At 48.4% G+C, this 25,728-nt stretch overlaps 1 protein-coding gene across 3 annotated transcripts in view; it reads left to right on the top strand.

The window, feature by feature from the left end:
• Nucleotides 1–25,413, top strand: part of gnao1a (guanine nucleotide binding protein (G protein), alpha activating activity polypeptide O, a) — a 66,168-nt gene extending 40,755 nt beyond the window's left edge. The window contains exons 4-8 of one of the 3 annotated variants that reach the window (XM_084671327.1): nucleotides 9,712–9,872; nucleotides 13,049–13,177; nucleotides 13,911–14,040; nucleotides 17,390–17,543; nucleotides 22,828–25,413. In XM_084671327.1, coding sequence (XP_084527453.1) covers nucleotides 9,712–9,872; nucleotides 13,049–13,177; nucleotides 13,911–14,040; nucleotides 17,390–17,543; nucleotides 22,828–23,015 — 762 coding nt within the window. In that variant the 3' untranslated portion in view covers nucleotides 23,016–25,413. Of the gene's footprint in view, nucleotides 1–9,711; nucleotides 9,873–13,048; nucleotides 13,178–13,910; nucleotides 14,041–17,389; nucleotides 17,544–18,383; nucleotides 21,205–21,674; nucleotides 21,829–22,827 lie in introns of those variants that run through there. The other 2 variants (XM_084671325.1, XM_084671326.1) reach the window with 2 other exon arrangements.
• The last annotated feature ends 315 nt before the right edge of the window (nucleotides 25,414–25,728 follow it).

Here is a 25,728-nt window from a genome sequence, read left to right as displayed (position 1 = left end):
GGGGGGGGAGGAGAGAAGGAGGAGGGAGAGAGGAGAAGGAAGAGAGGAGGAGGTAGAGAGGAGGAGGAAAGGAGGAGTAGGTAGAGAGGAGAAGGAGGAGAGGAGGAGGAGGGAGAGAGGAGAAGGAGCAGAGGAGGAGGAAAGGAGGAGTAGGTAGAGAGAGGAGAAGGAGGAGAGGAAGAGGAGGGAGAGAGGAGAAGGAAGAGAGGAGGAGGAGCGAGAGAGGATAAGGAGAAGAAGAGGAATGAGAGAGGAGATGGAGGAGAGGAGAAGGAGGAGAGGAGGAGGAGCGAGAGAGGAGATGGAGGAGGTGAGGAGGAGAAGAAGAGGAGGGAGAGAGAGGAGATGGTGGAAGGAAGGACGGAAGGAAGGAAGGAAGAGAAAGGAGAAGGAGGCGAGGAGGAGAGGAGAAAGAAGAGAGGAGGAGGAGGGAGAGAGAAGATGGGTTGAGTGACAAACAGACTCAGGGTGGGGTACTGTGTGTGTGAGCAAGAGAAAGAGGGAGGGAGAATAGAAAATCAGACTCAAGATCGCATTCCCCAGGAAGAGCCTGGTAACCATGGCAACTGGAACAGGCTGTCACATGATGCGGAGGAGTGGAGAGGGAGGGAGGGCCCTGGGAGCGAGGGAGGGAAAGACAGAGAGATGATAATGAAGTGAAGAGCCTGCTGGCAGGGATGGAGGAGGGGTACAGATATTAGAGGTTCTTGTCGTTTGCTGCTCCTGCTGTGTGGAGAGAGAGAGAGGGTGTGAGAGAAAGACAGGGGAGAGGGAGAAAGAGGGGGAGGGGGAGAGAGAGGGGTTAGGGAGAGAAAGAGATAGGGGAGAGGGAGGGAGCGGGGGTGAGAGAGAAAGAGAGAGGGGAGAGGGAGGGAGAGAGAGAAAGGGGAGGAGGGAGAGAAGAGGATGAGAGGATGAGAGGGAGAGAGAGGGGGAGGGAGAGAAAGAGAGAGGAGGAGAGAGAAAAGAGGAGATAAAGAGAGAAGGGGAAGGGTAGAGGGAGACAGAGAGGATGAGAATGAAAGAGAGGGGGATAGAGATAGAGAGAGAGAAAGGGAGAGAGAGGGGGGATAGAGAGAGGGGGGGAGAGGGAGAGGGGGAGGGAGATAAAGGGAGAGAGGGGCAGGGAGAGAGAGGGGAGCAGAGGGGTAGGAGAGAGGAGAGGGGGAGCAGAGGGGTAGGAGAGAGGAGAGGGGGAGCAGAGGGGTAGGAGAGAGGAGACGGGGAGGAAAGGAAAGCCAGAGGAGGATACAGAGGACAGGGAAGGGTGAGGGAAAGAACTGAAAAGAGAAATGGCAGTGACAGCAGGAAAACCAAGGGATGGACAAATGAGAGGTGTGAGGGGAGCAAGATGGGGGAGGGAGGGAAAGAGGGAGGGAAAGAGGGAGGAAGGCGAGACTAAACAGCATTGTTTTTGAACTTCAATCAAATCTCTGAGAACTGTTGACGTCACCTCAAACACTCTGTGACACCACAGTGAAGGGCACACTCAGCACACACGCATTCGTCCCTCCAGGGGGCGGTTCTACACGGGGGCCTACAGGGGCCAGTGCCCCTGTAAAAATGTCCCTGGCCCCCTTGTGGCTCCCGTGAGCTAACTGAATATTATTAAATTTTTTTAAATCTTTTTTTTACACATTTTTCTTCTTCTAGTAGTCATCATGAAACCAGGAGGGGAAATTGCATCCTTTTTGCCCCTCTGATTAAACACTAACCTACCCCCCCCCCCCTTGGACCCTCCAGTAAAATGTGTCTAGAACCGCCACTGCGTCCCTCCATACTGGTTGTGCAGGGTTGCGGTGTGTGAGGACTGTATGCAGTAGAGGGCGAGCCTGTAACCCCTTCACTTCAGTCCATGGACCTGAGTCAATCGCTTCTCTGGGGTGTGGAGATGCCTGCAGTGAACCGTGTGTCCAGGTGCGTTCTGGGGGCCTGGCTGGTCCTGTGTGTTCTGGGGGCCTGGCTGGTCCTGTGTTCAGCCCTCTGAGAGAGGACAGACCGCCTGTCTGCCTGTCCAGCCATGTGTGTCTGAAGCCCCTCCCTGAAGAGCTGCTCCACGCCTGGGGAACACTGTCTGTCTCTCTGTCTGTCTCTCTGTCTGTCTCTCTGTCTGTCTCTCTGTCTGTCTCTCCCTCTCTCTCTGTCTGTCTCTCTGTCTGTCTCTCCCTCTCTTTCTGTCTCTCTGTCTGTCTGTCTGTCTGTATGTCTCTCTATCTGTCTCTCTCTCCCTTTCTCTGTCTCTCTGTCTCTCTGTCTCCCTCTCTGTATATCTCTCTATCTGTCTCTCTCCCTCTCTCTCCCTCTCTGTCTCTCTATCTGTCTCTCTCCCTCTCTCTCCCTCTCTGTCTCTCTGACTGTCTCTCTCTCTCTGTCTCTGTCTGTCTGTATGTCTCTCTATTTGTCTCTCTCTCCCTCTCTCTGTCTCTCTCTGCCTCCCTCTCTGTATGTCTCTCTATCTGTCTCTCTCCCTCTCTCTGTCTCTCTGTATGTCTCTCTCCCTCTCTCTCCGTATGTCTCTCTATCTGTGCTCCCCTCCCTGTGTGTCCTGGCACCCTGCCTGCCTGCCTGTCCCAGTCCAGCACCAGCCAGCAGCCCAGGGGGAGCATGTTTGAGACGGGATTATCATAATCTCACTTAACACAGCCATTTAGCCCGCTACAACTGTTGATTTAATCCTGATCTGAACAAGGGCAGCGGTGTGTGTGTGTGTGTGTGTGGGGGGGGGGTTCACATCTCTCTGGGAAGTAGACCAGTCTGCCTGGCCTTATTAGCAGGTAAAACAGGCCTGCCTCTGTCACTGTAGCTGGATAGATAGCTCTCGGCTGATCGGCTCCACTCTACTGCGGTACCACTGTACAGCAGACACAGAGAGAGAGAGAGCCGTATGAAAAGAGAAAGAGAGACACTCTCTGGCCCACCCTTGTAGGAACCTGAGAGAGAGAGAGAGGGGGGGGGAGGGAGAGAGATAGAGAGAAAGATGGAGAGAGAGACAGATAGAGATTGTCAGTTATACCTTTGTTACGTTATGATATGTGTTGACATAAATATATTGTCCCTTCACTGTGGACTGCTTTGCCAATAAAGCATGTTGAACTGAACTGAATTAGTGAGAGATGGAGAGAGTGGAGACCAGTAAAGAGAGAGAGAAACTGATAAACAGAGGGAGAGAGCGACACAGATAAAGAGAGAGGGAGGGAGCGAGCGAGGGAGGGAGGGAGACAGCTTAAGATAGAGTGTAATACTTCCCAGCCTCTGATGCTAAGGCTGCTTTATCCAGGGCCTCATCCCTCAGCGAGGGCAGGAGGCCAGGACGGTGCCAGCCTCCCTGGGGCTCTGCTCTCGGGGAAGGTGCCTCCCACACCCTCCCCCAGTCTATCCTCCAGGTACCAGGGCCGCGCAAGTGTGTGTGTGTGTCCTATGTCGTCATGCGCCCAGGCTTGCTATCATGCCTATTATTGGTCAATCGCGCAATCATACAGACTAGGTCATACAGACCAGGTTATACAGACCAGGTCATACAGACTAGGTCATACAGACTAGGTCATACAGACCAGGTCATACAAACCAGGTTATACAGACCAGGTCATACAGACTTGGTCATACAGACCAGGTCATACAGACCAGGTCATACAGACCAGGTCATACAGACTAGGTCATACAGACCAGGTCATACAGACCAGGTCATACAGACCAGGTCATACAGACCAGGTCATACAGACCAGGTCATACAGACTAGGTCATACAGACCAGGTCATACTGACCAGGTCATACAGACCAGGTTATACAGACCAGGTCATACAGACCAGGTTATACAGACCAGGTTATACAGACCAGGTCATACAGACCAGGTCATACAGACCAGGTTATACAGACCAGGTTATACAGACCTGAGCTCCATCCAACTGGTGTGCGTGGGTGGGTGGATGTGTCAGTGAGTGTGTCTGTGTGTCTGTGTGTGAGCAAGTAGAGCTCTCTCTGGATTTCTACTCAATCTCTCTGTGTCTTCAGAGTGTAGACGATTATCAATTCCTAGTATTGATCAACCACAGAGCTCTCTCTGAGAGAGAGAGAGAGAGAGAGAGAGAGAGAGAGACAGAGAGAGAGGAAGAGAGAGAGAGAGGAAGAGAGAGAGAGGAAGAGAGAGAGAGAGAGAGGGAGAGGGAGACGGAGACAAAGACAAAGACAGGAAGAGCGAGAGAGAGTAAGAGAGACATGAACCAGGCCTGACCTTTTACCCTGCTGGTATGGAGGCAGCTGGGGATGTGAGTGACAGGCCAGGGTAGGCCTGTCGTCATGGTGATGATGTGTCCAAGGTAGCGGCTGGGGTTTAGGAAAGTCGAGTCTTACTCTAGAGTGTGCATACACATGGCCACTGACATACACTCACACACACACACCTGCCAACACACACACATTCACGAGCGCACACACACAAATACACACACCTGTCAATATGCACGCACACACACCTGCCAACACACACACATTCACGAGCGCACACACACAAATACACACACCTGTCAATATGCACGCACACGCACCTGCCAACACATACAAACACACACACACTATGGGGTGTAATCAGTGACAGCGTAGCTGCGCACAGTGCGTTCAACGCATACCTGATACGGGTGAATAATGCGTGGGCTACTCTGGCAAGTTTTAGAATGCGCAGAATGAATAGCCTACTACACCTTACAGTTTGAAAGAATATTTGGTGTGCGTAATAACAGGGCGTCATTTGTGCATATTCCACTTGATAAGGCGTGCGGCTGTGCGCACAGGAAGGTGTCATGTGTGCATTGAAAACATCAATTACAAAACAGCAATCTAAGCCATGCCTTAATAGCTCACGCGTCTGGGCGGGCACGTGTTTGCAGGCGTTACTGGGCTGCGCAATAGTGTCAGTACGCGCAGCACACATAACACCTGCCCGTGCCACGCTTAGATATCGATCAAACTGTAAGACTTACTGTTTATGTGGCGTAACTGACTTTAGTCTGTAATACATTTAGCTGAATGAAGGGACAGAATTGAAATATTCAAATGCAACAATCACTGACTAACATTAGAACATGAATAATTGACCCAAGGCAAGTTCATTTTCGAAAGAGTTCACGCATCTATACGGGCATGTGTTTGCAGGTTTCTGTTAGGACTGCATGATAATGGCCAAAATGATACTCACGATTATTTTGATCAATATTGATCATGATTAATGATCACGATTATTTGCTGATTTTAACCAAAACAAATGTTAATTTCACACAGGCTAATTATAACTGCTTTCACATCCATATTGTGCTACATTCCTGCAAATGTACAAACATGTGCATCAAAATAAAGTGGGTCCTCTTATTCACCAAAATTCAGTGCATCTTCTCAAAGAATAAATACAAATAAATAAAGAAAACAATAAAGAAAATGTAGCAGAACTTCAACAGGGCACTATTTTCCATTGTGTAAATATATTTTAGGTAGCAAAAAAAAAAAATGTTGATACTAAGAACGGAATGACGCATTTTAAATATCTCTCGATCACGCAACTTCGATCATGGGAAGCCAAAATCGTGATAAAAATGTGATTCATTGTGCAGCCCTAGTTTTCGTGCTGCGCAATAGTGTCAGTATGCGAATCACACATGACACCTGCCTGTGCGCATGCCTAGAGATCTATCAAATAGTTAGGCTTACTGTTCACGTAGGCGTAGGTCTCTTGTGTTTGAGGCGTTTGTCAGGTGAAGTGTACACAACACATACACGTTGTTCACACGTCAATAAACCTCTTCCTTTTCCTCCTCCCTTCATTCCATCTTCCTCAGACCGGAAAGCTGCACTAAGGCTTCCCTCTTGTTTATGTTTACCCCTCCCCTTCTCTCTGCATTTGTGTGTGTGTGTGTGCGCCTCGAGTTTCATTCTGGACTAATCACTCAGCCCACAGGATGCGGGCGGGACCAGCAGCTGCAGTGGGATCAGGAGGGCACACGCACACACACACACACACAGGACACTCCTTCAGTAATTGAGTTAACGCTCTAGGGTTTTCTGGTCAAGCAATGGGGGGTCGTTAGGTTGGGCAGAAATACACTCCTTCTCCAAGAACCTTACTGTACATTTAACAGTTCAATTAGATCCAAAGAGAGAGTGTGTGTGTGTGTGCGTGTAACCATGTGTGTGTGTGCGTGTGTGTGTGTGAACATGTGTGTAACCGTGTGTGTGGTTGAGCACAGATCAGGGTCACTTGTAGAGCCACAGCCCCCCCCCCCCCCCCCCCCCCTGCAGAACTACAGTTGTTGATATTGCTGCAACCAAAACAGATTGTGTTCAGTGGTGAGATCAGATAGCTGTATTTTTGATTTACTCTGTAACTATAGAAGTATGTTATCTGAGCGCCGGAAACTGCAGCATTCAGGAAAACGCATCTGAAGGACGTAACCTTACATAAACTCTATTTGCTGTGTACATGTGTGTGTGTCTGTTTGCGTGAGTGTGTGTGTATTAATGCAGTGTGTGATGCCATCATCATTTGCTGCTATTATACCAGGATGCTGTGTGTGCAGTTGTCAGTCCTATAGAGTTGGAAGGTTAACGCATAGATTGTGTATTGGACATACATTGGACATATAATGTGTGTATGAATTGTAGGTGAAAAGGGTATGCATACAGAAGTGTATGTATAGTGTGTGTATATGGTGTATAGTGTATTTGTAGGGTATGTATAGTGTGTATAGTGTAGGTAAAGTGTATGTAAAGTGTGTGTATAGTGTATTTATAGGGTATGTATAGTGTGTATAGTGTATGTAAAGTGTGTGTATAGTGTATTTATAGGGTATGTGGTTCCCAAACTTTGTACAGTCCCGTACCCCTTCAGACATTCAATCTCCATCGATGTACCCCCCCCCCCCCATGTTTTTTTTCATGTTAGTAACCGCTGCCGCCACCCCTCCCCCTCCCCCCGCGCACATATAACAGCCTATAGCACTTGAATCTGTGAAATTGTCAGGGATGTAAGGACTCTGACAGAAATTTAGATCAAACAGAGTTTTATTGGCAATACAACCAGGTAAAGGGAAATGAGAAACAAACAAGGAGGTCGAACTAACTCACTTAGGGGTTTAACGGGAATAACTAGGGTGAGTTCAGGTAATGTGGGACATCAGGTAAAGTGGGACAGTTATGCATTTTGATGATTTAATATGTGCAAAACCGACATCCAATCACCAGAGCTGATGTTGACTCGTAAATATAACACTTCTAGTCACTATGCAGTGGTTTGTATTTGTCTGACATCATCAGAGTAGGCGTGATCTGGTTTGACAAGAGGTCTATACAGAAAAAACGCATCGAAAGTTCAGCGGTATTATATATTTCTCAATGATAAGGCTGGCAAAGGAATTTAAATTAAGTTACAATGAGTACTATTGCAGCATATTGAAGGGGTTTAACCACTGATTGAAACACACACAAAAATGTGTAAAATAATGCTTAGTTAGAAGAAAAAAAAAACATTTTATGTGACTGTCCCACATTACCTTATCATGTCAGGTAATGTTGGACAGCATTTCTCAGGTAAAGTGGGATCTAGTAATGCTGTGTTTATGCTATAAAAGTAAGTTAATTCGACAGTTCTCAAATGTTTAATACCAATGCATCATACTGCACTTAAGTTCCCAACTAAATAACAACTTACACTGTCATCAAACCAGCGCTTTCAGACTTGTAAGCGTGACCGCTAACGCTAGTCCAACAAAATTCTAACGCAGCGGGTCTAGCTAGCTAGCACATAGATTGCAGATCAGAAAGGTTTACATCAGTTACACTTCATGCCTATTGTATAAGTCAAACCCCACAACTAAATGAATCTTGCCACACCCTTGCACCTAGCATTGTTGTATATAAACTCATTATTATTATATCAGCAGACTAGGCTGAGAGACGATGACTGTCCCACTTTACCAGACAAGCTGTCCCACATTACCTGAAAATGCTGCCTGAGTGAGAGAGGGGGTCATGTTATGTTTGAAAGTCTGTAGCTTCTAAAATATTGTGTGTTCCCATTTCATTCCAACATGAAAAAGTTCCTAAGCCCTAAAACCATTTACAGAAACACCACTGGGGCGAGTTAACAGTCTACTGGAGCCTCTACCAAAAAATGTCCCACATTACCTGAAATCACCCTATTTAACTCAGACAAGTCAAAACAGCTGAAAACCAAGGTACTTAGCGTCAAACGCCGGAAGAACACAAACTAAGAACAACGTTTAACTCTAAGGACATAAATAAACGAAATAGTGTGCAGGAGTGTGTGCGTTGAATTTGAAAAGGGGGACGTGGTCGGAGCGGAGTTCAGCCAGAAATGATCACCTTAGTAGCTGTTTTGAAACGTCCTCTGCCATGTCACTGATACGCAGTGAAACTGTGTTGTTTGATGAAGGCTTTGTCCGTAGAGTTTTTTTTTGCCTTTTCCCACGGCATTGCCCCGACCATATCCACGGCTGACTGCAGTTTGAAATTGTTACAGCCGTATTTTCTGCACTATAGGGCGCACTGGATTAAAAGGCGCACTGTCAATGAACGGCCTATTCTCTTCTTTTTTTTCATATATGAACGCACCGGACTATAAGGCGCATTAAGTGAAACAAAACAGTCAGATAGGTCAGTCAAACTTTTTTAAACGTGTTCACAATAACTCTCCACATTGTTCAAACGTTAATGAGCGTATACACAATAACTCTCCACATTGTTCAAACGTTAATGAGCGTATTCAACCTTGTTCAGTTGTAACATGTAAAAAAATTGTCTGAAAGCCTACCGCTACACCAAACGTTAATGTTGAATTCTCTCGCAGCTGCTCTATTCCCATGTTCCACTGCGTGACTGATAGCCTTGAGTTTAAAGTCCGCGTCGTAAGCGTGTCTCTTGACAGGTGCCATTTTGGGGTCCTTATACACACACACTGTAATATTATGGTGAAGCACAGTATGTATTACACCGCGATTACGCACGGTGTACCAAACAAAATCGCTTTGAGGTCATTAAGCACAACCAGAAGTAATCCATATACAAAGCGCTCCGGATTATAAGGCGTCGTTATAAAAAATTAAAGCCTTTTAAGTGTGCTTTATATTCCGAAAAATCCGGTATATATATTATTTTTTTCACTTTGAAAACGCAAATCAAATTTTCTCCCGCGTACCCCCTGAACCACTTTGTACAGTGTGCGTGCAGTGTGTGTACAGTGTGCATGCAGTGTGTGTGCAGTGTGCGTACAGAGGGTTTACAGTGTGCGTGAAATGTGCGTACAGAGTGCGTACAGAGTGCGTGCAGTGTGCGTACAGAGTGCGTACAGAGTGCGTACAGAGTGCGTGCAGTGTGCGTGCAGTGTGCGTGCAGTGTGCGTGCAGTGTGCGTGCAGTGTGCGTACAGAGTGCGTACAGAGTGCGTACAGAGTGTGTACAGTGTGCGTGCAGAGTGTGTGCAGTGTGCGTACAGAGTGCGTGCAGTGTGCGTGCAGTGTGCGTGCAGTGTGTGTACAGAGGGTTTACAGTGTGCGTGCAGAGTGCGTACAGAGTGCGTACAGAGTGCGTGCAGTGTGCGTGCAGTGTGCGTGCAGTGTGCGTGCACTGTGCGTGCAGTGTGCGTGCAGTGTGCGTGCAGTGTGCGTGCAGTGTGCGTGCAGTGTGCGTAACCTGTGTCCTCTGTGCCGGGCAGGCGGATGCTAAGATGGTGTGTGACGTGGTGAGCCGCATGGAGGACACGGAGCCCTACTCCCCCGAGCTGCTGGGCGCCATGATACGCCTGTGGTCCGACACGGCCATCCAGGAGTGCTTCAGCCGCGCCCGCGAGTACCAGCTCAACGACTCCGCCCAGTAGTAAGTAAAACACAGCTGCGCCCACGGGTGTGTGTGTACGTGTGCACTTCTCCTCGATCAATCCAACTCTCATCACCGGCCGGTCGATACAAGATTCATAGATCAAACAGGCCCAGACATGTGCATAGACATGCATAAACACATGCGTGATGTATGGCCCTGACACGAGTCCAGGCGTTGACATTGGAGTGGTTGTGGTCCCTGAGGTCCGCAGCTCCCACAGGAGGGATATCAGTCTCCCTACACTGGCTGTGAGGGCTGATTGATGCTGTTACACACCAGGATGTGGTGTTTGGGGTCCACGTCCTTGATTTAACTGCAGCAGCAAACTGGAAACCAGTGCATGTGTGTTAAATGTCACAGCGTGTAAGGCTGGAGGCTGGAGGCTGCAAAGGTGACTGTCGTTCTGGACTCTGTCCAACGCAGGCATCTGACAAAACAGGACTCCTCAAATTAGACTACATTAAATAAACCCTCCACTAAAATAGGACAAATATGTCAGATATTATTTGTGTTTGTGTGTTTGAGTGTGTGTTTGTGTGTGTGTGTATATGTGTGTTTGTGTGTGTGTATTTCAAGAAGGCAGGGCCCAGAGTCCCTCAGAGGGCCTGGGGTATCTACTTCTATCTTTCTCCTCCTCTCCCATCGTCCTTGAAGTCACTACTGACACATCATCTGTCCAAACACACGGCTACCATTTTGCATTTGTGTGTGCATGTGTTCAACAATCCATGCAGCTGTGTGTGTGTACTATATATTTATGTGTGTGTGTGTGTGTGTGTGTGTATACACTGCTCAAAAATATTAAAGGAACCCTTTTTTATCAGGGTATGGCATGAATTAAATTGCACTTCTCTGATAACAATCTGGTCAGTAGAATCTCCAGAAGATGGAGGAGATTCCAGGAGACAGGCAGTTACTCTAAGAGAGCTGGACAGGGCCGTACAAGGTCCTCAACCCATCAGCAGGACTGATATCTGCTGCTTTGTGCAAGGAGGAACAGAGTGAGCACTGCCTGAGCCCTACAGAATGACCTCCAGCAAGCCACTGGTGTGAATGTCTCTGCCCGAACAATCCGAAACAGACTTCATGAGGGCGGCCTCAGGGCGCGACGGCCCGCAGTGTGCCCTGTGCTCACTGCCCTGCACCGTGGAGCTCCATTGGCATTTGCTATAGAACACCAGAACTGGCATGTCCGCCCCTGGCGCCCTGTGTGCTTTTCACAGACGAGAGCAGGTTCACCCTGAGCACCTGTGATGGACGCGAAAGGGTGTGGAGAAGCCAAGGAGAGCTGCCTGCAACATCGTTCAGCATGACCGGTTTGGCGGTGGGTCAGCGATGGTCTGGGGAGGCATGTCCATGGAGGGACGCACAGGCCTTGACAGGCTAGAGAACGGCAGTCTGACTGCCACTAGGTATCGGGATGAAATCCTTGAAGCCATGGTCAGACCCTACGCTGGTGCAGTAGGTCCTGGGTTCCCCCTGATGCACGACAATGCCCGTCCTCACGTGGCAAGAGTATGCAGGCAGTCCCTGGCGGATGAAGGAATGGATACAATTGAATGGCCCTCACGATCACCTGACCTAAACCCCGATAGAACACCTCTGGGACATAATGTTTCGGTCCATCAGACGCCGCCAGGTTGCTTCTGATGCCCTTCGACAGATCTGGGAGGACATCCCACAAGACACCATCTGTCGTCTCATTAGGAGCACGCCGCGACGTTGTCAAGCATGCACACAAGCACGTGGGTGCCACACAAGTTATTGAGAAGCATTTTGAGTTGCAGAAATTGAATCTTGGCAAAATGGACTAGCCTGCCTCATCATTTTTTCACTTTGATTTTCGGAGTGTCTATACAATAAGGCCCCTCTAGGATGAAAACTTTTATTTCAATCAAAAGGTGTTGGCATCCTTGTGTTCCTAAGACATTGAACTGTCCATATCCGTGTAGATATCCAACATAATATTTTGTGTTTTCAGCATTCCTTTTTTGGAGCAGTATATATGTATGTATGTATGTATACTATATACAGAACTGTACGAATGTCTTTGCCACAAAATCAGCACAGCAAAAATGCTATAAGAAATGAAAAGACGAATCAAATCGTTTTTCTCAACATTGCACTTTTATACTGCCGCCAAAAATACAAAAGACATAAACATTTCAGATTGAACTCACGTGAGAACACAAGAAAAATGAAAGGCCAAGAGTTTTGCACTGCACTGTGTGTAAGTGTGTGTGTCACCAGGCTGGAAAGTTGTCACAGGGCTGCTGAATACTGCAGCTGGCCAGGGGAGTCCTGCAGCTCTGCTGGCCCTGAACCACGACTACACACCACACACACACACTTACAGGACACACCCTCACCCTCACACACACACTCACCCTCTCACACACACACACACACACACACACACAGACTCACACACACCCTCTCACACACACACACACATCTATACACGCTCACACACACTCTCACACACACTCTCACACACACATACACGCTCACACACACTCTCACACACACATACACGCTCACACACACACCTTCACACACACATACACGCTCACACACACACTCTCACACACACATACACGCTCACACACTCTCACACACACTCTCACACACGCTCATACACGCTCACACACGCTCACACACACCTTCACACACACACACTCACACTCACAGCAGCAGAGAGTAGCAGGTCAGGATGCTGTGTTGATCCAGCCTGGTCCAGCTCTGTTCTGGAGTCCCCTCTGGGAACACCTACCACTCAATACTCCTAGCTGTCCTCTAGTGTCTATACTAGCCCCTCTGACAAGCAACACCGCTGTTCCATCTGCCTCTTTCCCCACTGTTTATCCCTCTTTCTCTCTTTTTTAGTCTGTCTCCCTATTTCTCGCTCTCCGTCAGATCAATAATGAAAGTCTTTTAATTAACAAGTCTGCATCAATCCCAGTCTCACTGCTACCTGTGAATCTGCCGTCTCTATCCTGGCTCAGTTCCGTCCATAAATACTGGCTTCACAGCCGTCTCAATCTGGCTCTTACCAGCCCTCATGTCGGCCTCTCTAACCCGCATGTCAGTCTGTCTGTCTCACCTGTCTGTCTACATCTCTGACCTGTCTGTGCGTGTCCTGACCTCCGTCTGACCTGCCTGTCTGTCCACAGCTACCTGGACAGTTTAGACCGGATTGGCGCAGCAGACTACCAGCCCACAGAGCAGGACATCCTCAGGACTCGGGTCAAGACCACGGGCATCGTAGAAACACACTTCACCTTCAAGAACCTGCACTTCAGGTACACGCACACACCTGGCGGGCTTGTTGTCTGACAACTTGGCTACAGGCGAGGGATTTTGACATCATCTGGTAGCAGTTTTGGTTTTGCCATGTGATGAATGTAGTGAGTGATTTATAGAATCCACTGTTCGCGTAATAGAATAATGCCATTTTTAGTAGTCACCAGATGAATGAGAGGAGATTAGACTGAACAGGGGACCTGTAGGGAACTCTTCTCATTATCTGCTCTGTGTAATTCCTCATCTTCCTCCTTCTCTCTCTTTTTCTTTGTGAAGAAGAGGCAGGGGTTTTCACCATTGTCTTTATGAACATTAGCAGTATCAGCTCAATTCTTTTTTCAATCCACAATTCTTTGTGTCCTCTTTTTCCACGTAAACTCCTCTCCCTCTACTTCTCTCACCCCCCCCTTTTGTCTTCTCTCTTTCCTCATGTCTCTCTCCGCCTGTCTCTCCTCCTCTCACACTATCCTGCTCTCTCTGTCCTCTCTCTCCTCTCTCTCCCACTCGCTCTCCTTCTCTCACACTACTCCATCTCTCGTTCTCTCCAGTCAGATGCACGTCTTTGTCTTTCTCCATCTGTCCGTCAGCTAACGTTCAGAGATACCTGAAAAACACACATGACGAGGAAGAAGAAGATCTATGCAAATATGAGCCACTAATGAGCCGACACTGCTAAAGATGCTGCCCAAAGATTCTGTGTCTCAAAATTGCGTGCGTGTGTGTGTGGTCCAGGCTGTTTGACGTGGGAGGCCAGCGGTCAGAGAGGAAGAAGTGGATCCACTGCTTCGAGGACGTGACCGCCATCATCTTCTGCGTGGCCCTGAGTGGTTATGACCAGGTTCTGCACGAAGACGAGACCACGGTGAGTCGCACGCACGCGCCCGCACGCGCCCGCACACACGCACGCCCACGCCCGCCCACACACACCTACAATTGTTCTTTTATTCAGAGGCCGATCCATCCGACTTCCGATGGCTCTCCAAGGTGTCAAAGTTCACACGTGTTCGATCGATAACCCGACCTTTCGGCCGGAGCGCGCGCAGGGACGGGAGCTCCCTCTTCCTCCGAGGCCCAGAGTTCCGATTCCTCTCAAATAATATAACATTCGAATCCATTAACGGCACTGTGCTTCCAGCGCAGGCTCATAATCCACTCGCTGTTTTGGCTAAGCAAACCCTACTGCGGGAGTTGTTTGGGACATCAGGTTGTATAGATACCGTGTACAGCTATCCCTCATGCAAAGCCGTCCCCCTGACCACTGCTTTACATAGAGAGGCAAGACGGATCCTGCTGTGGCTGGTCAGCCCAGCCGGTAAGTATTCGGACCCTGACCCAGGACCAGCGAAGTGCCCCTTTAGGTCGTCGTAGCTCAGGGGCGTGTTGGCGGCTGTATAAATAGCTGGGCCCGTGATGCCAGAGCTGAAGAGGCCCAGGCCGGATGTTCCTGCTTCCTCTGCTGGGCTGTGTCGATGGGATTTACAGCGCCGAGCGCCAGGCAGGTTGCCATAACAGCGAACACCAAAATGAGCTGTCGACATATTGATGGGTATTACGCTCCAGAACAGTTGAGCGCGGTCGCAACTGCCACACACACACACCCGCACACACGCGCGCACAGTGGAAGTTCACCTTGCTTTCTTTCCACCTGTCTGCCTCTTCCAGTGTTTCGGCTGACGCACACACACACACACACACACACCTTGGTCGCCCACTCTCACTTCTGCCAGGGCTGGGGTCTTCTTATTCCTGCTGTACAGTCTCTCCTTTCAGCGTTGGGGGCAGTGTGTGTGTGTGGGTGTGAGAGAGATGTGTGCGTGTGCTTGTCCGTGTACGTGTGGTGAACATGTGTGTTTTCTGTGGGGGGGAGATGAGTCGGGCTTGAGTTCTTCTTCGCTGGCCCCCCTCCTTCCCTCCTGGCCTCTCCTTATCCTGTCCCTTCTCATCATCGACTGTCCTCTCTAACCAACCAGAGGGGCCGGCAAAATCACCTGACAGGTATGACCACTCCCACCGAAGCGAACACTAGAGCAGAAACTGTAGTTAGAAAAAGCTCCTCTCTCTGGCTGTGGTGTGTGTGCGTGTGTATGCGTTTGCGTGTCTGTGTGTTACCTCGTCCTCCGTCTAATCACATGCTCAGCTGACACGCAACATGGGCACCTTATCTCTTCGGTTGATCGGTGGTCATTTCTGACCTCTTATTGGCCATGCCAGGGCTTCCCACAATGCTGTGCGAGCTGCCTCTCTGAACAGATCTGTTTGAGTTGCAGTCCTGTGTCGGCTGAATGCAAGTTCTCTGTGAGGCGGCGTTAACCAAAGGTGAATGTCATTACGGCCGTGTTGATTGGATGTTGCGCTTTCTCTCTCTCTCAAAGAGAACAAAGCCACAGTCTCTCACAGCAGAGAAGGAACTGCAGTCAGTGTGAAAAACAACCAGAGAGGATTAGCAACATCGTGAAGTCGCACGCAAGACTTGTTACTCAGCATGAATGCCCCCTGTGTCACAGCTGTAAACTGGCGAACCCCGAACTGCGTCTTCACTGTCGAACTGGGCTTCCTCTGCTCGTCTCCTGATGCCCCGGGCTACTCATCTCCCTCCCTCTATCTTGTTCGGAAGACGAGGAGAGAAAAGCCACTTTAGAACATTGACATGCACACGCACGACTCTTCTAGGTGCTGCTCATAGAACATCGCCTCTGTTACCCATGAAAGTACTTTTAACCATTCATTAAACCTGTCCCTTTAACCTCATTAGACCTGAGGGTATCTAACGATCATCAAACAGGGACCTGAGGGTATCTAACGATCATCAAACAGGGACATGAGGGTATCTAACGTCATTAAAGATAGACCTGAGGGTATCTAATGATCATCAAACAGGGACCTGAGGGTATCTAACGATCATCAAACAGGGACATGAGGGTATCTAACGGTCATTCTAGACCTGAGGATATCTAACGTCATTAAAGATAGACCTGAGGATATCTAACGGTCATTAAAGATAGACCTGAGGGTATCTAACGGTCATTCTAGACCTGAGGGTATCTAACGGTCATTCTAGACCTGAGGGTATCTAACGGTCATTCTAGACCTGAGGGTATCTAACGGTCATTAAAGATAGACCTGAGGGTATCTAACGGTCATTCTAGACCTGAGGGTATCTAACGGTCATTCTAGACCTGAGGGTATCTAACGGTCATTAAAGATAGACCTGAGGGTATCTAACGGTCATTAAAGATAGACCTGAGGGTATCTAACTGTCATTAAAGAGACCTGAGGATATCTAACGGTCATTAAAGATAGACCTGAGGGTATCTAACTGTCATTAAAGAGACCTGAGGATATCTAACGGTCATTAAAGATAGACCTGAGGGTATCTAACGGTCATTCTAGACCTGAGGGTATCTAACGGTCATTAAAGATAGACCTGAGGGTATCTAACGGTCATTAAAGATAGACCTGAGGGTATCTAACGGTCATTCTAGACCTGAGGGTATCTAATGGTCATTAAAGATAGACCTGAGGGTATCTAACGGTCATTCTAGACCTGAGGGTATCTAATGGTCATTAAAGATAGACCTGAGGGTATCTAACGATCTAACTGCACAGACTGAGGGACAATCTCTAGCCATTCCAGCCATACACTGCAAAAACTGTATATGCGAGTGATAATCTTGTTTTTAGATTAGAAATATTGTTGGACTTAAGTAAACAACACATTCTTTTCAGAAATCTTACCAAGTGACATTTCCTTATTGCACTGCCAGCCCAATGTCCTTGTTTTACTAAGCGTGAGCAAGCTCAAAACTCTTTTTTTTTTTGCACTTCGATTTGAGAGGGTGTTTTTGCAGTGTCGTGGTCAAGCTTGTAGTCTTGCCCTCACCATTCCCTCCTGGGGGAAGACACTTCCAGCCAGCCGTCTAGCCCTCACCATCCCTCCAGACGGAATCACAAGCAGCTTTGTGTTCTCTTCAGTCTTCCTCTTTTCACTTCCTCTTTTGTGATTATCACACCGTATGTGCAGTAAAGTGTGTGTGTGTGTGTGCCGTTCAGTGTGCAGGGCTGCGTGTGCGCGCCTGACAGTTTGTGTGTGTGTTTGTGACAGTGCGTTTGTGTGTGTGACAGTGTGTGCGTGACAGTGTGTGTGTGACAGTGCGTGTCGGACAGTGCGTGTCCGAGACCGTGGAGTGACGTGTTATCCTATGTACCTGCAGAACCGCATGCATGAGTCTATGAAGCTGTTTGACAGCATCTGCAACAACAAGTGGTTCAACAAGACGTCGATCATTCTGTTCCTCAACAAGAAGGACATATTCCAGGAGAAGATCAAAAAGTCTCCTCTCTCCATCTGCTTCCCTGAGTACTCAGGTAGACCATCACTGAGGATTGGAGTAAGAATAGGACCCAGCCAATACACAGAATGTTATGCAATAGAAATACAGCCTTCTATATTCCAGCGTAGAACAGAGTAGAAGTAGATTTATAATGTAACGTAATAGAGCATGAATCGAAGCTGAAAACAATAGAAGGATGGAGAGAGGGATGAACAGAAACGGAAGGACGGATGGATTGCGGGGGAGGAGGGGATGAATGGGCTTAGACGGGGATCGTTACTCGTTCCTGGACGGAGGAGAGGAGACTGTTGTTTCTCCCGTCTTTCCCTCTCTGTTTGTGCATCCCTCCATTCCTGGCCTTTCTCCTGGTTAGCTGGACTGCATTAGAGAGTGGGAGGAAGAGAGGGAGAGATTGATGGAGGGAGGTGGAGAGAGAAGGGGGGGAGAGACTGTGTGTGTGTGTGAGAGAGAGAGAGAGAGAGAGAGAGAGAGAGAGAGAGAGAGAGAGAGAGAGAGAGAGAGGGGGAGAGGGAGAGGGGGGAGGGGGAGAGGGAGAGGGAGAGGGGGAGGGAGGGAGGGAGAGAGGGAGGGAGAGAGAGAGGGAGGGAGAGAGGGAGGGAGGGAGGGAGAGAAAAAGTGAGAGAGAGGGAGGGAGAGAAAAAGTGAGAGAAAAAGGGGGAGAGAAAAAAAAAGAGAGAGAGAGGATGGGGGAGAAATACTAGTCTAATGGCATCACTAAAACCTGGTTTTAAACCACCTCTGCTGCACTGCAGGAGAAGGTCAAACTGTTTCCTCTCCAACTTTTCGGGACTAATATCGTATTTATGTTCTGTCGTCCTTCCTGTTTCCTGTCTCTTTCTGCCAATCCCCCCAGGTCCCGACACCTTCATGGAGGCGGCGGCCTACATTAAGTCTCAGTACGAGCATAAGAACCAGTCCCTCGACAAGGAGGTGTACACCCACGAGACCTGCGCCACTGACACCAACAACATACAGTTTGTGTTTGACGCCGTCACGGATGTGATCATCGCTAACAACTTGAGGGGCTGCGGCCTCTACTGACCACCCCCACAGTGCCATAAGCCCCGCCCGGTGTCGACAAGCCCAGTCACCGTCTATGAAAGTCTCCCTGTCCTAAGTAGACCCCTTATACTCCAGGGTACCCCCCCCCCCCTCTCTCTCTCTCTCTTCGATCCTCTAGTCCTGCACGCTAGCAAACCAAAGAAACACTTGTACTTGTTTATTATTATTCATTGTCAACCAGCCCCTCTCCTTGGAGTTTCCATTGATCTCTGAGCTGTAGTGTCCATGCCGTGGACAGAACACTGGCTCTCAGACACTAAGGTGTTTTGGGGTGAGTCCATGTAGTCTTCAGATGTTACGTTTCCTGTGCGCGTCCCCTCCTGCAGGCCTGTTGAGTTACAGGAGAGGGTTTTTTTGTAGAAAGTTTTGTGACCCTGCTGGTTGATCGATCGCTGCGTTTGAGAACGGAGAAACGTAGCCTGCTGTGTAAATAATGTGAATCTGTGGATTACCTTTGGTCCGTTCTATTGACGTTTTTTTCTGCTTTTAAGTGCAAGTGCTTAGCCGTGTGATAGCGTGCCTAGCTTAGCTTGCTGCTGTTGCTCCAAGTCTGCTGGTCAGAAGTGGGATGATTGGTTCAGACTCGTTCTCTGGTGAGGTGGAAGTCGTACCTGAGACTGCGATGTCCCCATGTTACACCGGCAGGTTGTTTCGTCAACTCAGCTCATTCCCAGCTAATCTGTAATTATCAGAGGGCAGGCGGGGTGTATCACATACTGAAAAGTATGTGTGTGTTTGTGTGTGTGTGTGTGTGTGTGTGGTGACCTGGTGCGGAGTCATTATCCAGAAGTCAGCTGTTTCATGCTGGCTGGCACAGGCCCTCAGGGAGAACAGCAAATGTCACAACACCCTGTCTGCCCAAGCCAAATACTGTTCCAGAGAGAAGATAGGAAATCCATGTCCCTCCGCTAAATAATACTCCTCTCCTTCAGGCCAGCCACGGCCTCACAGGTTGTCATGGAGACAGATGCTCTGACTCATACTGCCCTCTGATTGGTCTGCTTTACGGGGTCACGCCCAGACAGGGTCCAGGTGCATCTGTGTGTATGTTTGTTTGATGTGTGTTTTGATGTGTGTGTGTGTGTGTTTGAGAGGGAGGGGAGGTGGAGTTACTCACAGCCCCTGTGTGCCATAGTGGAGACATTCTCTCCCATTCCAGAGGCCAAACTAAAATGGAGGCCAGCAGCAAGGTACAGTCTTTGTAATGTAACTGCCGTCTCAAGCACTGCTGGTCCCTTTAGAGCAGAGTTATGGACAGGGAATAGCCTGTGTGAGGGTTACAAAGGGCTGTGTGTTTGTGTGTGTTTGTGTCTCTGGCCTTAAACCTGTCTGACAGACAGACAATAAAAACGCTGGTTGATAGGCAATAACAGGAGCAGGCGTCGAGGACACCGGTTGATGACGTTTACTACCCAGGCAGTCAGACTGAGGTGATTGAGGCCGAAGCCAAGGTAAAAGGATTGACGTGTGTCTGGTGTAGAACTACTGAGGCGCTAGTGGGTGTGCGAGGGAGAGAGATGACAACAGCTGCAAGCGACTTCAACCTGACACACAGATGTGTGAGAAGGAGGAGGAGGAGGACGTTGTTCTCTCGCCTCCCTGGGCAGCCGAGAACCTCGCCTTCAGAACATATACTGCAGACATGAAGGATGTAACAGTAGCATCTAGAACTGGGGAATCCAGACAGGGCTTTACTGCGGTAGACAGGTCTAGGGCAGGTGTATTCTAGAATTCTGCGAACGTGAGTGTTCTAGAGTGAGTGGTGCGAACGTGCGTTCTAGGGTGCTGCGAACGTGTGTGTTCCAGAATGCTGCAAACGTGTGTTCTAGAGTGTTGTGTGTTCTAGAATGCTCCTCAGACTCAAGCCTAACCTGTAGGTCAGAGAACCTCATTAGCGAAGCTCCCATGATGCACAGCTTTTTTGCTCGTTTTAAAAGGCTGTGTCTTGGTCTGCTTCAAATGTACATAACCTCTTAGAGAAACCAACCTGTCTGCCACTAATCCTACCTTAGCTAAAAGATAAGATTATCAAAACGTCAGGAATCCCCAGGCGGGGAAATATGGGTTTTTCAGCAGCAGAAAGACAAGCAAAACATAAAAAGAATGCAGTAATGAAAACATTATAAATAATGGTAATGATATAAATATAAATGGTATAAATACAATGGACAAATAATAAACTATATAAACAATGAATGTTGTTAGTCACCAGCTCAACCTACCAAAGACACCAACACATTATCCCCTGCAACTCAACCTTTCCCAGAACCTACAAAAATAACATACACTCACCTTGCCCTCCAACCCTACCGTAACCCCTTGGCCACTCTCCAGCTGTCCATGTCTTGGTTGGAGAAGCTGTATGATATTTCACTTCTGTAATGAATTCTATTTTGCTCCTTTACTCCTCTCCCCTCCTCCTCTTTCCTCCTCTCTACTCTCCTCTTCTCTCCTCTCTTTCCCCCCCTCCTCTCTCCCCTCCCCTCTTCTCTCCCCTGCTCTCCTCTCTTCTATCATGTTTTCCTTCCCTTGCACTCTTCAACGGTGTTGTTATTTATTGAAAGGTGTATTTTTATGAAGAACATCCTAATAAAGCACCACATGAAAACACGCATTGGATTCTTTCTACTGGATTCTGGAGTTTTTACTCTTTCTTTTTTCTTCCTCTGTCCATTTGACTCTTGTGATGTCGGCTGGGACTGAGACAAACCCTCACACACCGCCACCGTCTCTCACACACACGTCACACCGGACTAAGAATATCATGCTCTTATTTACACAGCAGCCCAGATAACAGGCACCCCGCCATCTCTCCTTGCCAACGCACACCGCCTCACACTGCTCCGATTGGTGGTTTACAAGTCACGTGGTTGATCTTCTCTCCTGTTCTGTCCTATTAGGGTGCTTCATGGGGCTCCTCCTTCCTGTCCAGGCTGACTGGGACTCTGCTACTTCTGCCAGGGTTATACTGCTTTGACTCTAACCTGTCCTCTTCTCTCTCTCTCCCTCCATTCTCTTGCTGTCCTCCCTGTCCTCCTTCTTCTCCTCTTTCCCCTCCTCTTCCTCATCTTCCCCTCTGCAGAATCGCATGCACGAGTCTCTAATGCTGTTTGATTCCATCTGTAACAACAAGTTCTTCATTGACACCTCCATCATCCTCTTCCTCAACAAGAAGGACTTGTTTGCTGAGAAGATCAAGAAGTCTGCTTTGAGTATCTGTTTCCCCGAATACACAGGTAAGACGCCCAGCCCAGTTCACACCACAGCACTCCATTACAGATGCCAGACCCCACCAACAACCTGCTTAAGGAACCGAAGGGAGAGAGTCAGTCAGGCAGACAGAGAGCGTGCAAACAGGGGGAGACAGATGGACAGAGTTAACGACAGGCAGACATAGAGAGAGGGAGATAAACAGAGAGACGGGTGGAGAGGCAGAGATTGAGAGACGGGTGGACAAACAGACAGAGAGACAGAAAGACAGGCAAAGACAGAGGAAGAGGCAGAGAGGGGAGTTCAGCGCGTGTCTCTTCTCCTGGGTTCTGGACTGAGGTGTTCAGCCGCAGCTTGGCCAGCAGAGGCAGCTAGCTTCATCAGCCAGGGGGAGGATGAGCTGTCTCCCTTGTTGCACACCACACACACAACACACATACCGTACATCACAAACACACACACCACATAGTCACCACACACCACATGCTGCATACTACACATTTACATTACATGTTCATGTCATTTAGCAAACGCTCTTTGGACATTCCCCCAAGGACTCAGCGTCATTTTTTGGCACAGCCAGGAATCGAACCGGCAACCTTCGGATTAGTAGCCCGACTCCCTGACACACACACCACACACACATACTTCACACACACACACACACATAACCACACACACATACTACACACTCACATACCACACACACATACTACACACACACCACATACACCACACACACATACTACACACTCACATACCACACACACATACTTCACACACACACACACACCACACACACATACTACACACTCACATACCACACACACATACTACACACTCACATACCACACACACATACTACACACACACCACATACACCACACACACCAAACCATAAGGGACAGAAGGACACAGCAGAAAGAAACGGTTATGATTACACTGACACAAGTCGCACAATAATCGTCTGCTCCCTCGCCTGCCCCCTCCCTCCCTCCCTCGCCTGCCCCCCTCCCTCCCCCCAGGTCCTAACACTTACGAGGACGCTGCTGCCTACATCCAAGCACAGTTTGAGAGCAAGAACCGCTCGCCCAACAAGGAGATCTACTGTCACCTGACGTGCGCCACCGACACAGGGAACATCCAGGTGGTGTTTGACGCCGTCACTGACATCATCATCGCCAACAACCTGAGGGGGTGTGGCTTGTACTGAGCGCGATCAGTCCCACCCCTGCCCCCCTCTCTCTCGCAACCCCCCCCCCCCTCTTCTGGAAATGATCCTAATTGAAATGCAACTTGGTAAATATTAATAATGATAATTTTAAAATAGGCATACGTATATATAAATAAATATATATATATAATGTTTTTAGTTTGTCTTCAAAGAGCTGCCGACAGAACTGATTTGCTAAAGAAGCCCGGCCTTTATCAAGGTTCTAGATCAAACCCTTTCCAACTGTGTCTTTCTGTTTATAACAAAACAACCCTCACTCGTTTTACAAATGTGTTTTTTCTTTTTTCTTTTTTTTCTTTCATGTTTTATTGTTTGATCATGTTTATATTTATGACATGTGTATCTGCCTATACTGGGCAAAGCTGTGCACAAAAGCCTGGCCAGGCCAGAGCAGACAAGACCTGTCTAGACCATGTCAGGCCAGACTAGACTAGACCAGGCCAGGCCAGATGAAATCACAACGGCCAGGCCAGCCTGCCTGTATGTAACAATGCTGTACTGATGTAGAAACACATCTAGTTTTAACACGGTCTCATCTCAGTCAGACCAGCTAGCACACACTGGCACGCTATCGTCAGTCCAGTCTCTCATCCACCCTCATCCTCGTCCCCTGAGAATGGGGACCCTCATCCCTCCATTTGTTTAGTTCAGCTGTTCGACCTCAAGAAGATCGGAGGCATCCTTTCACTCAAAACACCCTACTTCCTGTTTCTCTTAACAGCCTTGCCATTGGCTGCGTGCACAGTGGGCCACGTCAAGTGAGCCAAGCCTCTGAACCTCTGAATCAGGTTGTGTGATAAATGTCATATCAGTGCCAAGTCCAGATGCCTGGCAGGTTAGGGCCTAGATCTAGAATCAACCTAACCACTAACACATTCACGTAAAGATCCTCGCGTTTGTTTTATTTGTATTAATCTTTGATTAATTTATTCATGTATTTATTGATTGTCCATCCCACACACACCACTGCACTCACACCACACACTTCTCACATTTCACCCCCCCCCCCCCCCATCCCTCTCTTCCTCCATCTCCGTCCATCCCCATGTACCCCTCCATTGTGTCCTTTTCAGGGGTCAGGGGTCAAGCTAGAGGTTAAACCTCACCCCTGCTCATCCCCATCCTCACCCGGCCTGCCCTCCTCCCCCCGCTTCACAAGAACAGCATGAGATATTCAGCCTTTGTATATAGAGACAGTTAAACACTTCACATAGACACTGTTGACAAAAATGTAACAAAATAGAAACAAAAATAGAAAAATAGAAAAAGCCGGCCATAGAAGAGAATGTCTCCACCTAGTGTAGCGTGGTGACGGTGGGGATTGAAGGGGGGTGGGGGGTCAAATCAGCCAATCCCTGCTGGTGAAGTGGTCCTGCTGGGTTAGAGGTCACCAAACCTGTGTCAGGGTCGGGTTCTGTAGACGCGCAGGTTCTAGAATCTATAAAGAAATGGGAGTGTGACTAGTAAAAAAAAAAAAAAAAAAAAAGTGACTATAAAAAAGTGACATTAATAAATGACAATGATAAGAATTACAATGCCGATGATGATGATGATGAGGATTGTGTAATATTATTAAAGTATATTTCTCGTGCTTTGTAGCTATACAGAACATTTGTTTCTCTCCCCTTTTTTAAAAAAGAGACGTTTTGCAAGGGTTTCCATGGTGCAGTGGGAACTGTTCTTACTGACTAACCCATGATCTAGATGTTCTATGAGTAGCCATGTTCTTTTTGCCTGTTCTCCCTGCATTCCTGTGTCCTTAGCCTGACTTATAATGACATCATTATATGATATCTATTTTTATTATTTTGGAAGAACCACTTTGTTGCCCATCCTGCCTCTGTAGGAGGTACAGGGGCAGGGCCTCACACTGTACAGAGTCCTTCACCACTCTCTCTCTCCTTTCTCTCCTCTCTCTTTCTCTCTCTGTCTCTTTTTCTCTCTCTCCTTTCTCTCCTCTCTTTCTCTTAGTTTGCACACCTTCCAGGTCTGCATTGAAAAGCACAGCTCTCTCACTCCCCACACGTAGATTTGGAACAATGTTACTCTCCTCCTCTATCGATCTGCCTTCGCTCACTTTTCTACCTTTGGAAAAAAAGTGACGCTGCGTGTTATGACGAGATGACGCGCAGCTTTGACATTCTTCTCACCTACATGTTCTCTCCTTCGCTCTCTCTCCCCCCCCCTCTCAATCTCTCCCTCCCTCTCCCGGGGTTTCACGTTTCTTTCTGTTCTCCTCTCATAGTGAATGCTTTTCTGTGCTGCTTTCTGCTCCCTCCTCTTTAGTGAATGGTTGTTATCTCATGTGGGATGTTCGTGCTGGAAATACCAATCGAATGTAGTGTTTACATTAAAAGCCACAGTTTTCATGACTTCATCTGGATTCTGCGTGTCTCTCGTTCTTGCAGAGCTGAACTTGGACTCAGATCAGACTCCAGAGACTTTCAGATGCTTTTTTATTTGACCCGGTAAAAAGCCCCTGTTCCCTGTCCTGGCTCGCTGGTGTTGGTGCTGCCCACGTGGGCAGAGCAGCCTTCCCTCCAACCCCAGAGTGTGGACAACACGAGACACCGGGACAACCCACAGCACCATCCTAAAAGCCAACCCAACATGAGCACCAGCCATGCCATGCCATGCCCAAGACGGGCAACAGCCAGACATGCCAGCCATGACATTTACATTGACAGACTGA

The sequence above is a fragment of the Hypomesus nipponensis genome, chromosome 14, assembly GCF_054491055.1.
Source record: "Hypomesus nipponensis isolate SF chromosome 14, ASM5449105v1, whole genome shotgun sequence".
NCBI lineage: Eukaryota > Metazoa > Chordata > Actinopteri > Osmeriformes > Osmeridae > Hypomesus > Hypomesus nipponensis.
Note: the sequence above shows the minus strand (reverse complement) of the source record. Positions and strands in the feature narration are given on the sequence as shown.